General features: G+C 41.3%; 1 protein-coding gene across 2 annotated transcripts in view; it reads left to right on the plus strand.

Annotated features, from left to right (window-relative positions):
- Positions 1-802: 802 nt before the first annotated feature.
- The window catches only part of RNGTT (RNA guanylyltransferase and 5'-phosphatase), a 305,143-nt gene continuing 289,188 nt past the window's right edge, over positions 803-16,757 (plus strand). The window contains exons 1-5 of one of the 2 annotated variants that reach the window (XM_018554360.1): positions 803-1,055; positions 1,089-1,156; positions 4,381-4,490; positions 6,977-7,080; positions 11,340-11,428. In XM_018554360.1, the coding sequence (XP_018409862.1) occupies positions 1,093-1,156; positions 4,381-4,490; positions 6,977-7,080; positions 11,340-11,428 (367 nt within the window). In that variant the 5' untranslated portion in view covers positions 803-1,055; positions 1,089-1,092. Of the gene's footprint in view, positions 1,157-4,380; positions 4,491-6,976; positions 7,081-11,339; positions 11,429-16,757 lie in introns of both variants that reach the window. The other variant, XM_018554362.1, reaches the window with a different exon arrangement.

Below are 16,757 nucleotides of genomic sequence, written 5' to 3' on the forward strand. Positions count from 1 at the left end.
GCACGCACGTCTGAGGAAGGTTACAATAGCGGGCAGGGGGGGCCGGGACATGCCAAATTGCATTTGTCTTATCATTTAAAGGAGAACTATGGGGTCAGTGTTTTTCCCCATAGTTCTCCCTTAATAAGAAAAAGTTATAGCTTGGAGTTCGGCCGCCTGGGCCCCTTACAACTTCAGTGGCTGTACCCCCCTCATGACGGCCTTGCAGGATAGGAGCGGTACGATCTCGGGGGCCCCCTTCTTCCTCGCTGGGCCCCCCCAAGTGGCAGAATGCCAGGGCCTCTGCGACCCTGGTAGTTCCGCCAGTGAATGAAAGAGAGAAGCTGATTGTTTGCCATGCACAGCTGCTCCAGTTTTTGTCAGCTCCAGTTTTGATAAATTCCGCTTATAATAGTGTTCAAACAAATAGTGTGAGATGTAGAATTCCTGAAAATGGTCGGCTGACAAGCACACCATGGACTTCCTGTACAGGCATCACAAGGACAGGAAGTGATGGGAAATCTTTCCAACACAGATAAAACCGAAACCACATTTTTAGTAGAATGAGAGGCTGAATTTCTGAAAATGTTTTTATTGCTTTTCTGTCCTGGTGACAACCTCACCACTAATATCTTGTACACTTGTCACAGGGACAGGAAGTGGGGAAAATCCTAATAAAAGGGTCAAAGATAGATCTAGAAACATCTGATCTAAAAGTGGAAGTAACTCTAACAATTTACGAGCCATGACCTGCATTCCCACTGGTCGCCAGCAGATGTCGCTGTAGCAATAACGGGATCAACACAAGATGCCGGAAGTTTCCCCTTGCCGGAAGCGGCTTCCCCCGGGGGAAGTGGGTGCCGCGGTGTATGCTGGGGCTCGGGCTCCACTTTGAATGGGGGAGTGAGTGTAGCGGGCGCATGTTGGGAGATCGGGGGTCGTCACGTAGAGTGGTGACGTCACGTCTTGGGATCGTGGCATTGTGAGTGGCTGTGGGGGAGTCACGTGACAGCAGAATCAACAGGAACAACAATAATAAGTCAGCCGCGTTGATTCCTAGTGTGTTTACTACGGACACCATCCTCATCACTAAGCTGACAGTGTAAACACAGCATGGCTCACAACAAGATCCCTCCCAGGTGGCTGAACTGCCCTCGCAGGGGACAGCCAGTGGCAGGTAATTGGGTGCATGTTGGAGTCATGTGTAAATCATGTTTCAGCTGACAACAGACTCGGTTCACAAGGCTTTAGTGTAGCTGTCAAATCTTAGAGGAATCCGCTGAAAATAAATGTGCTTTTTTTTCTTAATAAGTATCATTATCCTGGTGTAGAAGCTTTGTGTATGGAGCCTCTGTGACTTAATCTGTGTCCAGTATTGTGTATAGAGTCCTGATGGCTTGGTGGTGCTGGGCTGATCCCAGGAGATCATGGCAGTACAGTATTGGATGTCAGACATTTCTTGTTATCTATATATACTGTCTGCCTTCATGCAGTGCATCCTCTTAAGGCCTCATGGACTCCTAGAACATAAATTGTGGTCGTATTGCCACACACTGCTGTGACATGCAGCTGCCCATAGTAGTAGGTAGCTGAGTGCGGGTTTATGCCGTTATTTTATAAATCCGCATATACGTACTGGACTGTGTCTACAGTGTACAGCTTTCCCATGCGTGGGTTTACTTGCCTAGGGCCACCTACAGCCATTCACTACTTTATAAACCTGCACATGCGTACTGGACTTTACCTACAGTGTACAGCTTTCCCATGCGCAAGTTTACTTGCCTAGGGCCACCTACAGCCATTCACTACTTTATAAACCCCACACATGCGTACTGGACTGTGTCCAGATTGTACAGCTTTCACATGCGTGGGTTTACTTGCCCAGTGCCACCTACACCCAGTCACTACTTTATAAATCCCGCACATACCTCGTGCACTCTGTCCAGAGTGTACAGCTTTCACATGCGCAGGTTTACTTGCCTAGTGCCACATAAACTCATTAACTACTATAGGCAGCTGTACACCGCAGTTGCGTATCCCGGGCACGGTTATACCAGCAAGTTCTGTTCTGTAGCCTCATGTGCCCGTGTGAAAGATCCCACATTTTTGGTTGTCACTAGAACGAGAAAGGATGGTGAAGTTGTCAAATCTGGAGCAGTTGCCCATGACAACCTGTCAGCGTCTCTTTCATTTTCAAAGCTTAACTAAATAAACTGAAGAGAGGAGCTGATTGGTTACTTTGGGCAACTGCTCGTTTCTCTCTGGTCCAGTTTTGATAAATCACTGGTGACCACCAGTGATTTTCCTCACTCTAGAGGGATTTCTCTCACTTCCCGTTTTCACTATTGGACAGGAATGGAAATCTCCCCAATGGGAAACGGATGTTAAAAAAACAAGTTGTTGGGTTTTTTCCCTCCCTTACCTTTCCCAAAATAGAAAAAAAGTTTTGGCTTTAGTTTTACTGTAAAGGGAACTTGTTATAAGCGAATTAGGAGATCTGTCATTGCTTGACCCCTTTTGAGAAATTATAGTTGCCTGGTTGTCATGTTAATCCTCTGTCCTCCATACTTTTCCAGACCCTGGTCCAGAACAAGCTTGTGGACCAGAAGTTCTCTCATTAACAGCTTGGTCCATTTCATTGACTCAATGTATTAACATCAGAGACAGCCAGGCAGCTGTCATTTCTTCACTATTGGTACATTGCTAGGTGTGTGCAGTGTCTTGTTTCTTGCCCTCGAAGTCCTAGGGTGACAAATGTAGTGAAGGCATTCAAGGCTGTAAAGTAGATGTAAACCCAATAACTACAATTTCATATACACTGAGTGGCCAGATTATTATGACCGCCCCATCAGTACTTCGTTAGTTTTTGACTTTATGGTCACTTTAAGCAGAGAGATCTCTTCAGGGCTCCACACTGTCACCTGCATTTCATAAATGCGCTGTGAAAGTTAGCTGCAATGTGTGTAGCTGAGTGGAGTATAACACCGTGATTAGTGTTATATGCCCCTTGATTTACGCAAATCAATATTTTATATTTATTACATTGTAGCCAGAATCTAGAGAACTGCATGCATGCATTATGGTGGGCATGCATCCTCAGGTGATGTGAACCACTACTGTTGAACCTCTTTTCCCTCACCTTTTAGGCCCTCTAGCAACTTCAGCGCCAAATTATAGCTAATTTGCCTACAAACGTCAGGTGTCATAATAATCTGGCCACTCAGTGTATAATCTCATTTAAAGTGACATTAAACCCTCAGATTTTTTAACATAAACCAATACTGTAATGTGTGCCTTACTGTAATCCATGGTAGTTTCCCTTCTCTTTGCTGCTCTTCCTTTTAAATCCTCATGTCTTCTCATGCTTGGGGAGAACTTCCTTTGCAGCTGAGTGCCTCTTCCTGTAGTGCTGGCTCAGGTTAGAAACCTACACACAGACACCATGTATCCATTTCAGAGACAAGGCAGTCTGCTGCAAAACAGAAGTTCTGCCCAGCATGAGAACAGATACAGATTTAACAGGAGACACGGAGAACAAAAGAAATTGGCAGGTATTCTATATCTGAGGGTTTAATGTCACTTTAATGTGTTTATGTCATTTCAGAATAATTTTTGGTGGTCCTGCTATAAAAGTTTGTGTTCAGGCACTTCTTGATATGGAGTGTCAACACTTTGGTACTGTCTTCCAAATTGTGCCGCTATGATGTCATCCTGTCACATTGGCTTTCGGTGCAGATGGCAAGCGGCAGTTTCAATGCACATGCATGGCTCACTGTTATTACAATCAGGAAAGCCACCCTGAAAAATGCTATGCAGCCATTGCTGGAGTGTTTGCAGTTAGACATGAAGTGTCTGCAAAGAGGGGGACAGCGCCCACTCCTAGTGTAAAAACATTTTTTTTATTAAATGGAGTACAATAAATCACACAAAAAGCTACTCACAATTTGGATGAGCAATTAATAACATGCGGTTGTCAAAGGAGACCAGAAAGCTGACGTGCGTTTGGGGGGAGTTTCCCCCTTCCTCATTTGCTCCGAGGAAGGGGGAAACTCCCCTGAAACGCACATCAGCTTTCTGGTCTGCTTTGACAACCGCATGTTATTAATTGCTCATCCAAATTGTGAGTAGCTTTTTGTGTGATGTATTGTACTCCATTTAATTAAAAAAAAAACGTTTTTGCACTAGGAGTGGCCGCTGTCCCCCTTTTTTCTGTTTACGTGGGAATCCCTCACCTTTAAAGGAAAAACATGCAACTTTCAATTTGCTAATACTTCAGCAGTTGGTGTTCCTAGAACACCAGCTTACCAACAATGAGACCAGTTCCAAATGAGTTGTTAAATACTTGAGCAGAACATTGTGCTGTAATTATGTGGTTGATTTAGATTTTTTTTATTGTTCCAGGAAAATTTATACCTTTAAAAACCATGTTGGGACCCAAGTATGATGAGCAGGTGCCCGAAGAGAATCGATTTCACCCAAGTATGCTGTCCAACTACTTGAAAAGTCTCAAGGTTAGACACTTTTTATATTTATTTAAATATGAATTTGTTGCCATATTGGCATTGAAAAATCCATAGGGCTAAGTCAAGGAGTCTTGAATTGGTGAAATGAATGTGAGGCTCATAGAAGTTGAGAGCACTAGAATCCAACACTAATTTACAATATCCCAGGCTCACAAAGCAAACTTGTGCTGGTAGAGGCCTGGAAGATTCTCCTAGGAGTCTTTCTGGTCATGCTGGATGATTTTATGTTGAGTGTTCCTGCTTATTGCATTCCCTATTTCGAATCTTGGGCCCTTGGACAATCTTCCAGGCCTCTGCAGGCACAGGTTTGCTTTGTGGGCCTGGGATATTCAAAATTAGTGGTGGATCTTGGTGCTGGGCTCTCTACTTTTATGCACCTCCTTGTGGTCCCACAAAGGTTTGGCAGGGAGGGGAGACAATCCCCTTCTATGTTGGGCAGTCCCCCTGTTACTGTACGTGCCTCACATGTGCCCGTGACCCCCTGATTATGATGTATGATTTGTATTATGTGGTCACAATAAATGAAATGTTTTTATGATTATTCAAAGTATATGCCTCTTGGAAACCCCAATGCCCTTACGTTGTGTGGAATATTAATGAAATAGGGGGGATGAGGCATATGCATTGCCTGTCAAGTAGCTAATGTGAGTTAGTTCTATGAGAGAAATGTGGGCTGCCATTGTCTGTCCTTTTTATAGGTGTGGTGTTTTGGATCTAAGGAATCACAAATACATTGGTACCTCGGTTCACGAACTTAATTAGTTCCACGATTCTGGTCCCTCTTCCACGATTCTGGTCCACTCTAAAACAGGATATCAGGGCCAGTGCTTAGGGGACCAGGTGGTTCTTCAGGAAACTACAACTTTTAAACATCAAGGAGCAGCATCCATTCTGACTGATTTATTCTGCATTTGAAATAGCTTAAAAACCTTTTGACTTTAAAGTGATATTAAAGTCAAAAAGCTTTCAAGCTATTTCAAATGCTCACTTACAAGAGCTTTACTGAGACTGCATTTGTGTTTTCTTAGGATTGTGTGTGTGTAAAACATATTGTTGTGTTGTGTGGTTGCATCTGCTTGCTGTGTTTATTGTGGATTTCAGCTTCTGTGTCAGCTGCTGCCCACCTGTTGGCATATGTTGTATACTGTCACCCTCTGGGGACTGAGTGTCTGCAGAACATGGGGATTACATTCAGAAACCTTTTGCACACAGCACTTACTTATTCCAAACTAACGTATCGCTGCCTTTGTTTGAAAAGAGAAAAAAAAACATTGAGCGTGTGTTGTCTTGTCTTTATTTGTAATGTATAGCTTCTTCCAGATCACTCTAGATCCCTCTTCCACGATTCTGGTCCACTCTAAAACAGGATATCAGGGCCAGTGCTTAGGGGACCAGGTGGTTCTTCAGGAAACTACAACTTTTAAACATCAAGGAGCAGCATCCATTCTGACTGATTTATTCTGCATTTGAAATAGCTTAAAAACCTTTTGACTTTAAAGTGATATTAAAGTCAAAAAGCTTTCAAGCTATTTCAAATGCTCACTTACAATGGACGCTACTCATTGATGTTTAAAAGTTTTAGCTTCCTTGCAGAATCAGCTGCTCTCCTGAGCACTGGTCCTGACTTCCTGTTTTAGAGTGACTCCTTTCTCAAGCAGAGTGCTATGGAGTCACCCTTGTGTGTGCTAGTAAGCTGTGTGTGTCTCCACAAACACTCAGACACAGCAAATTAAGCTACTCCCCTCCCCCAAAAATGTAAGGATATACTTTGCTGGGCAATGTATATTTGTTTGCTTTGGATTCATTATTGAAAAACAAGTTTGAGAGTTTAACACTACTTCAATATCACTTTAATGTGTTCTCCAAATATGGGAGGTCTCACCAACAATGTATGTTATGTAGATCTCCACATAAGAACCCGAGAACTACAAGGGGCCCATTTTCACTTTTACATCTTAAAGTGGAACTCCGGCCAAATTGTTATTTCAGGCCTTGTTAAGGGTTGGATGTTTTTACTGCTACCAATGACCCCGTTGGGGGTGATTGCACCTTTTTCTTCTATCTTGGCAGTAAAGCAGGAAATCTGTCTAATTTGAGGGGGAATGTTGGCATACATTAAGCATTTTTTGTAAAGTTTTTAGATGCATTTTGGGGCTTTTCTTTTAAAGTGAGTTGTAACGTGTGCATGTTTTCCAATATGTCTCTTCTTTTGATGTCTAGTATTTGTTATGCTTGTCTATATTAGTTTTAAGCTGGGGCAGCACAATACAAATGAGTGCAAGTCTTCTAAAATTAAGCTACTCCCCTCCCCCAAAAATGTAAGGATATACTTTGCTGGGCAATGTATATTTGTTTGCTTTGGATTCATTATTGAAAAACAAGTTTGAGAGTTTAACACTACTTCAATATCACTTTAATGTGTTCTCCAAATATGGGAACATCCATGCATAAAGAATTGTCATTTCTATTTTCAGGTAAAAATGGCAATGTTAGTGGATTTGACTAACACTACAAGATTCTACGAACGCAATGATATTGAAAAAGAAGGTATTAAATATATAAAACTGCAGTGCAAAGGGTAAGTACACATTAAATGGAAAAAAAAACTGCAGTGGGAACTTGTTTTTTGACAGAGCCTTTTGATCAAAGCTTTTATTGTAATTTACACCAGTAGAATTTTGCTTGGAACATTTGTTAGATTCTGTTAGAATTAATAATTACTATTATTATTATACAGGATTTATATAGCGCCAACAGTTTGCGCAGCGCTTTACAATATATGGAAGACATTACAATCGCAATACAAATCAAGACAAGATGGCAAGGAGGGCCCTGCCCGTGAGGGCTTACAATCTAAAAGGGACGGGGAAGTGATACATGAGGACAGAGCTGTGTGGGGATAAATTGTTTGAGAACGTGATGGTTGAGCGGTTATGTTGAGGTCGGATAGGCTTCCCTGAAGAGATGAGTCTTTAGGGAATGCCTAAAGTCAGTCAAGGTGGACGACAGACGGACAGGTTGGGGTAAAGAATTCCAGAGGATGGGAGAGACTCTAGAGAAGTCCTGGAGGCGAGCATGGGAGGAGTTGACAAGGGAGCTGGAGAGCAGGAGGTCTTGGGATGAGCGGAGCCGACGGTTAGGGTGATACTTTGAGACCAGGTTTGAGATAATGGGGTCAGATAATTTTTTACTGTAGTGACAAACAAAATGGAAGGAGCACGATTACTTTTTTTTGTAATATAATTCTAACCGTGAATGTGGTGTTTCACGAAACACCATTCCTTCCACAATCAAATGTTAACATCAAACAAAATTTCAAACGACATTTGTCAAGTCTTTGATGACCTGAGCAAATGCTCTTGTATCGGATAAACGCTCCTAGGAAAATCTACCAGTCTATGACCAGCTTTACTGAATAGCTTGGAACATCAGTGCTCATTAAAAAGATGTTTTATTTAGAAAATTTTTTATTGTTGGCAGTTGGCATTAAGGTAAATCTGCCATGAATGTGGGTAATTCAAACCACCAAATGAATAAATGCATAAGGTGCATTTTTTGCATTGTATGCTTTATGTGAATTGCCCAGGTTTGTGACATAATACTTTTAACCACTTCAAGACCAGGTGTTTAGACCCCCTTCCTGGCCAGGCCATTTTTCAGTATTCAGCGCTGCGATACTTTGACTGACGTTTATTCCGTCATGCAACGCTGTACTGAAATGAATTTTATACCATTTTTTGGGGACAGATAGAGCTTTCTTTTGGTGGTATTTAATCACCACTACGGGTTTTATTTTTTATTATAATTAGGAAAAATTATTGAAAATTTTGAAAAAAAAACGTTTTTTGTAACATTATGTTAGGAAACATTTATTATTACCCAGTTTTTTGGTCAAATATAAAAGATCAGGTCACGTCGGTTAAATAGACACCAAACATGTCAAGCTTTAAAATTGCGCGCACCCGCGACATCGCAGAAAACGACATAGAGACGCCCGCTCAGATCGAGAGAGCTCCTGGCCGGGCGTTTTTTTACTACGGCCGGCCCGGAGGTAGTTAAATAGCTGAGAACCTGTATGTTTTTTGTGATGATGGGGGAACATTTGTGTATGCGTCATTAAAGCTGAACTCCAGACGCAAAAACTTTAATTTAGATATATTCCCCACTAGCCTCAATGGATATAAATGCACTTTGTATGCACCAAACCCCTTTTCCAAAGCAGATTTTACCATATAAATGTAGCAGTGACATCACCTCAGTGCTGTACATATCCTATGCAGATAGCAGAGCTGTGAGAGGGACTTAGTAGACCCACCCACTACAGGCTGTTTGCAGAAAACTACAGCAGGGGTCGATACAAGACCACTCACCTTGCACAAGGAGAGAGAGCAGCAGTGACTGGTCTTTATTACAGGAAGCTCCTGCACAAAGGTAATTTTTACACTAGATTAATGCACAGATCTGGAAGAAATATACAAAGCACACCAAGATTCAAGTAACAATACACATGCCTCTTGTATTTAGACAATATGTGCTTATCCTGGAGTTCAGCTTTAATCTTTTATTACATTCCCTTCTTATTTGATTGTAACCAGGCCTGTTTAATAAGGGTTCTGCTTACACTCTGGAAGCACAATCTGCCTCATGAAAGTCTGAAAGAATTCCAGCTGAGACAATTTTTTTGTTTTTGGATAATGGGGAGTAGTTATAATTAACATCAGGATGTTATTTATTTGTGTCTGTGTGCACTTACAGGTGAAACTCGAATAATTAGAATATCGTGCAAAAGTAATGGCAGTAATTTCTGCAAAAGGGGCCCAAACCTAGTACTGAGTACATATGCATGCTTGTACTTTTCAGAGGTCCGATATTGTTCTATGTACAATCCTTGTTTTATTGATTGCATGTAATAATCTACTTTTTTGAGGTTGTGGATTTGGGGTTCTTGGGGTTTTCATGAGCTGTAAGCCATAATCATCACAATTATGACAAATCACGGCTTGAAATATCTTGCTTTGCATGTAATTAGTCTATCTCATATATTAGTTTCACCTTTTAAGTTGCATTAGTGAAATAAATGAACTTTGCACGATATTCTAATTATTCGAGTTTCACCTGTAAAGGAGAATTATGGGGAGAGTGAAATACACTCATCCCCATAGTTAGAGCCGGTGTGTGACACTGCGGCTGTCACACGGCTCTATAGCTCGAGAACTAACAATCACATACTGCAGATCGCTAAGCTCATGGTCTTCTCCCTGCAGAGAGTGGTGACTGTCAGTCACTGCTCACCAAAGGGATTCCCCCCTCCCCTCTCTGTTCCTCCAGCACTGACTGCGAGCCCTAGAGAGGCAGAGACAGCTGTCAATCAGGTACCGGGGTGTATCCCGACAATATTGTTGGGATCTTTGCCGGCTGCAGTGCGACTCTGTGCTGTCAGTATATAGGGGGCAATAGCCCACTACAAGCTGAGTTTTGGGTCACAGAAGGACATTAGTAAATGTCTTCTGTGACCCTAAACAGAACTACTGCCAAAAAAGTTTTAGTTTAAGAAATTTCAATAGGTGTCCAATGGGGGGTGATGAGAGTGACCGGTCCTGAGTCTTAAAATAAAGACAAATCTATAAAAAGGTACCACTGCTTACTTGCAGTGCACACAGAACGATGTATGGTTTTAGAAGACAAGCTCAGTGTTAACAACAAAAGAGAGAAAAATACAAAAATTCAATTAAACATTTTTTTTGTCCATTGGTGAGCTAATAATAATAAAAACTGATCAGGTGCACCAAATAAAAGCTGCCATTGATAACCATTCCTTCTGAAAATGCTAGTTGCCTGGTTGTCATGTTATTTGCAGGACGCATGTTATGGATCTGTGAATGACATTCTTTTGAAGCAGACATAGGCAGAATTCGTTTGATATTTCAGTCTGAGCTACTGTAATGAAGTACTGCTAATGATGAGTCACATTATTTAAAATGTTTCGTCCTGTCCATGGTAAATCAATTGCAAAACTATAGCTATAAAATTACTTCCAAAACTATAGCTATAAACTAAAGCTATATATTTATTTGTAAAATAAAATAAACAAGTAAAGGTAACCTATAATTGTTTTCTTTTTTTTCTTTGACTTTTTTTCAGAGAAATGCATCATTGTTTTGGACAGCTGTTTACATTTTTGATTGCTTATTTTACGTTCTATGTATTCCTGTATTTGCGTCCATGTGCATGAGCCCTTAGGCAAAACACACATGGAAAAAAAGTACAGCTAGTTTAGTACAAGTGCAATTGAAAAATATCAGTTAGAATATGTGCTTAAGGGCTAGTTCACACCAAGCGTGGAGCAGGTGCAGAGCAGGTGCAGACCGGATCAAAACTGCGTCCAATGTATTCCTATGGTATTTTTAGCTCCAGTTCACATCGCAGCGTGCAGATCCAGAGCAGGTAAAAAAAACTGCAGCAGGCCCTATTTTACCTGCTCTGGATCTGCAAACACATCAAAAACGCATCAAACGCATGCAAATGCCTGGAACGCACTGAAAGCCCATGTTAAACTAAAAAAATATATATATTTTTTTAGCCACAAACGCGTCAAAAACGCATCTAAAAGACTAGCCTGCGTGTGCAGAAACCTGACCGGATCTGCTCTGCATTTGGTGTGAACAAGGCCTAAGAGTAAAGACAAAAACCTCAATCGTTATTGTTGGGAACAGCTTATTTATTTTCACTTGTGTTTTTTTGTTTTTATTTTGTTCTTGAATACTGTTATGCAGAAATATGCTGTTTAGGGCAACTATTGCCTTTATGTTGAACTTCTACTTTTTTTTGCTACTGCAGACATGGTGAGTGCCCATCTCCAGAAAACACAGAAACATTCATTCGTCTCTGTGAACGAATTATGGAGAGAAATCCAGAGGAACTTGTTGGTATGTTTTTTTGTTTTTATTTTATTTTTAGCTTTGGTATCATTGTCAACTGATCGGGTCAAGTTTTTTTTTTTTTTTTTTAGATGCTACAGATTAGACTTCATTGTTTAATCTTTTTCTTGGGGATTTTGTTAGCAAGATTTCTATGCTTAAGTTGCTGGCTATGCAGAAGGTCCCACTTTCCATGTTTGATTTTTAATGGAATAAACCCCAGGAGAAATCGGAACACCCAAATTTGAGGAAAAACATCCAAAACTTCAAAGCGGGTTGGGACCAAGCAATTAGCTATAATAGGCAGTGTTCACCACTGTAGTCCTCTAATTCAGACTGAAATTGAATGGAAAAAAAATCGAACCTTTTTTGGTTTTTAATAGACTACTGAAAGGTTATAACTTCAAAATTCAAACTTTAGGGCCTGGTTCACACTGAGCATTTTGTAGCGCTTTTTCTGCCCTAAAAGAATGCCCCCCAAAAATCCTGTTCATTTCTTTGGACCTATTCACATCTGAGCATTTTGTCGCAATATGCAAAAAGCCTGTCCCTTGAAAACGTTTTTTTGGCATATTACAGCTTGTTTTGGCCCCATAGACTCAATAGGAAACGCTTGAAAATGCGCGTTTGCTGTGTTTTTCCCAGTGTTTAACGTGTTCTGCTCATTAACATCAATGAGCGAGAATCTGCGCACAAAACCGTGCAACTTGGTTTTTGCGCAGAAATGTGCATCATAAACGCACGTAGGAACGTGCAAAAACTCTGCCGCCTAGGGTTGAACACAGCCTAAGTTGTCACCAGAACCAAAACAGAGTAGAAATCCTCCACTATGAACATTGGTTCCATTAAATAACGGAGAGGGAATTTACTTTGGAAAGTTTTCCTTTCGCTTTCTGTTGTGTCTACAGGACAGAAAGTGAAAGGAAATATCTGCACTAGGACAAAAACCCATTCCCTACTTTGTTCAAAATGGGGACAAAGTTTTGGCTATAGGTGTAGTTTAAGAAGCAAGTGAGTGACTTACAGGCTTTACCGATAACTGAAATATCATTTTTGAGCGAACTGATGCTTTTAATACACGTTTATTGTTTTGTGTAAGTTTTTGCGATTTAATGATTACACATATCACTTGCACTTGTACATCAATATTGCATTAGTACTACAAAAAGTACAAATAATTCTGAAATGAGGGTTCAACATTTTCCAAGTCCCTAGCAACAGTGTATCAGCAAAAGGCTAATTTAGGTTGTTTGAACAGGTTGCTAACTGTAGGGAAGATTGCTTGGAGTACAAGGCAAAGGAGCAAGATAAAATAATTGCAAGATGGCTGTTGGCCAAAAACTGTTGGGTAAGCGAAACAAAGGTTAACATAAACTAGTATAAGCCTCTGAAGTAACGGAAGAAAGTGGAGAAGGCTAGGGGACTAATTGAGGGAGCATATGGTGTCTGGGAGTGTAGGAATGACCAATGGAGGGGAGCGGACCGGTGGCTTCCTCCTTTGAGTAGTCAAAGGTTGGAGAAAAGGCTGGATTCAGATCATCATAGAGTTCTTAAGGAAATCTTGTTGCTTAGTTAAGCATGGTGTGGGACATAATAGTAAAAATTTGGAGGAAGAGGGTTGAGGGTCATCTGGGAATGCATAATCTTGTGTTTGGCAGCTGAACAATGTGTTGAAACAATTTGAATTGCTTAGGGATTTACCACAAAAGAGTTTTTGCTCAGTAAAGTTACAAAAGTGTCTTTCCAGAGTGTGGAGCCTATCACTACATATATTTTACAGTAAGTTGGGTGCCGTGGCGGGCACCCATAAAATATTTTTAATGGAAATCGTATAGGCAAGATTGACTTCTAGAGAAACGCAGTAATATCTTGGGTTGACTGCGATAGAGTCAATTGGCATAGTTGGGCTGCGTAATAATACTTTGAAATTTGAGGTAAACTAAGGACACCAGAAGGGTTTATTGTGATACAAAACAGATTGAGACACGCTTGGTATTATTTTCTGCTACTTAAACATCGGATTCTTTAGAGTGAGGATACGAAACCAAGGGATGGCCACTAGCAGAAATCATGTATAATATAGGAATTTGGGCAGTAGTGTCATGTGCACTGCTGATATCCTTCCCAACCAGGAGATGTTGTAATTGTTCCATGTATGGTATTTAAGAGATCCTGTAGATCAGTGGTCCCCAACCCCCGGTCCGCGGACCGGTACCGGTCCGCGGATCAAATGGTACCATCTAACTAGGGGAGGATAGTTGGTCTGTGAGAGAGTATTATACAGTAGGTGCTAGTTATGTAAACATCCAAGTACAGCAATTTTTTTGTTTAGCAGCCCAAGGAAAGGGGAAGGAACTTGGCATAGCTGCCATGGTGGGTGGCGAGAGGGAAATGCTGAGCGCCTTGGACTTTAGTGTGTTTGCTTGCAGACAGAAGATGGCCTTGAAAAAAGTTGAATAAGATTAGGAAGTGAGATGACTGAATTTGATATGGAAAGCAAGACATTGCCTGCAAATAAGTGTGTGGTGGTAGTCCACTTCTATGCCACTGATGTTGCAGTAGGATCTGATTATATAGGATAAGGATTCTGCAGCTAGAACAAATAAAAGTGGAGATGAGGGACAGCCTTGCCTGATTTGGCAACATACAGGGAAAGGATCAGACTGATGTCCTGCATAATGCACATGTGCATAATGTGCACATAACATAAAGTGTTGGCCAAATCCCCAGGGAGGGAGTCGGAATGTAATACAAGCTAATATAAGCTAGAACAAAATCTGGTTTATTCCCTTTGGTATAAAATTTGTGCTGCATCCAGTAAATCTTGTTTTCTGCCGTTTTGAGTGAGACACAAATTTATTTCTGTAGGAATGTGGAAGAATTCTGACCATTTGAGTGGAGTTAGGTGAAATTGAGCAGTAGCAGCAGTAAATTCAGGTTCCAGTTCTTTTGCGTCTAACTTATAAGCCACAATAACCATGGTCTTTTGGAGAGCTTAGGGGACTGAACCATGGTGAACAGTTTAACACAATATCATTCTAAGCCATCAATTCTAGCAGTAGAAAAGCAAAAGTAATGGAGTAGGTGGTACCAAAGAGGATACCACAGTGGTAATGCAGTCGCACTTTGATATCTCTCTGTGAGTCATCCAGGGTACAGGCTGTTAGGACTTAATGTATCCTATCAAACTGTAGATGTTCAATAGGGAGCTCCAGAGTAGCTCTTGGAACATGGAGGTGATTGTTGAATGCAAGTCCAGGATGGTCTATGGCAGCCCTCCAAGGTGAAGAGTGGAGCAGTGATTATTATTCTTATGATCTTCCAGCTGTGATCTCAGGGCATTGTGAGCTCTTTTGATGCTTTCCACTTCCTCCTAATGTCCCACCAGTACTGTGGTATTGTGACAGTGAGCTTCCAGGGCTGATGTGTTTTTTTTTTCTCGATGTCACAGCAGGGATATCCCGAATTGGAGTGTCACCCGGTCTGGGTACCGATGACGTCACACGCTGTTACCTGCCGGCGACCATCTTGGTGATGGATGCCGGCAGAAAGAGGAGGGAGCGTTCACCTGGCAGGATAAGGTATGCTGCCGGGTTCCCTCCTCTCTCGTGCGACTGCTGGGCTCTCAGTCCATGACCAACTGACCGACTTTTCAGAGGGGGGTGACACCAAAACAACTGTCAGTTGTTTTGGTTTTACCCCTCCGATGCTGTCATCCTGGTGCGGGCCGCACCCACCTAGCATCGCCACTGTGTCACGGATCTCCTATGATAACTGGTTAGAGTGTTTTGAAGCTTACTCTCATGAGGATCTCTTGTGAGGATCAAGGAGTGGAGAGGCAGAGATCACATGCACCATCATGTTCGCGCTATCCATTGCTTCCCAGATGGTTTTTGGACTGGGTTTGCTACACTTCTTTGCACTCTATAACACAATCATGAGTATCAAATGGTTCATTAGGGTGTCTGGAATAGGTTAGTCGCAATTGTGGATTACACCCAGGACAATTGTATTCAGATGCCTTCACCAAACAACCCCACGCCCAAACTTGCACTTTTAGCTAGCATACTTCACATACTCTTGTATGGTGGATTCAATCATTTTAATCACGTGAATAATAATCACATTTAATGTTGATGTTTATTGAAAACTTCTGTTGCTTTTATTACACAAAGCAGATATTTCATTTTTTTTTACTTTTTATAATGAACTTCTTAATGCTACCAAGGAGATTGATATAAACAATTTAATATATTTAAGTTACTGGAGAGTTGACTACACACAGCTTGTTTTGTGCAAGCTTTAGCAATGCACAAATGTACTGTTTCTAAAGTACAAATTTTCTGTGTTTATTGCCAACAACTAGATATTTCATAAGACTTTAATTTGTCACAACAGCTGTTGCCTTTCTTTGTAAGTTTTTTTTAACTGCCGTAAGCCACAAATTGTAATTATTGTATACGACTCCCAGTTTGTTCAATCGTTGATATGCTGCAGCATTTCGTAAATTATAGTTACAATATGTGAATGTCTAAATCAGGATGCAATCTGTACTGCACCATTGCGATTTCCCAAGAATTTCTATGAAATAGTTGATGTTGCAGTTTAGAGGTAACGCTTTAAAATGGCCATTTAAGCATTGCTTTTAATTTGCCATTTACCAGGGTTGTTTTCCACTTATCTATTAAATAGGAACTTTACCCATATCTTAAAAATAACAACAAACACACATTTAGAAATATTTAGTGATGACAATCTACAAACACATACTTTTAGATAATTGCAGGCTTAGTATTCTTTGCATACCTTAGTTCTCTTTTGTTCCCAGTCTTCTGGCAGTAGACATGTTAACTAAAGGGCAGATTACTAGCTCTCCCTTTACTTCCTGAAAAACTGGCACATGTGACCATGCACATCACAGGGGTGTGGAATTTGTATTGCCCGATGCCCGGGACATGTAGTTCCGGGCGTCGGGCAAGTGTTTTTTTCACTGTTTTAGCCCTGCTACGGACAAGTAGCAGGGCTGGTTTTCTTTTCTTAAATGGGCGGCGAGAGCGGCACTGCGAGCGGTGGGCGTGGAGCGCTGTGAGCGGGGGGCGGGGACGGGGCGTGGAGTAGTGATGGAGCAGTGACAGAGCCGGACGGTGGAGCTGTGACAGGCTCTGTCACCTCTGCCCCCGGCGGCCGCTGCTCGTACCTGTCACAAGAGTGCTAGCACAGTGCTGTGCAAGAACTCCTGTGTTGGAAAAAAAGAGCGTAATAGCAATACAGTTAAGTTAAAAAAAAAAAAAAAAAAAATTAAAAAAACACAACAAAAAAAAAAGGCGAAAAAAAAAAA

This window comes from Nanorana parkeri, unplaced genomic scaffold (assembly GCF_000935625.1).
Source record: "Nanorana parkeri isolate BGI_ZX_2015 unplaced genomic scaffold, ASM93562v1 scaffold154, whole genome shotgun sequence".
NCBI classification, from domain to species: Eukaryota; Metazoa; Chordata; class Amphibia; order Anura; family Dicroglossidae; genus Nanorana; species Nanorana parkeri.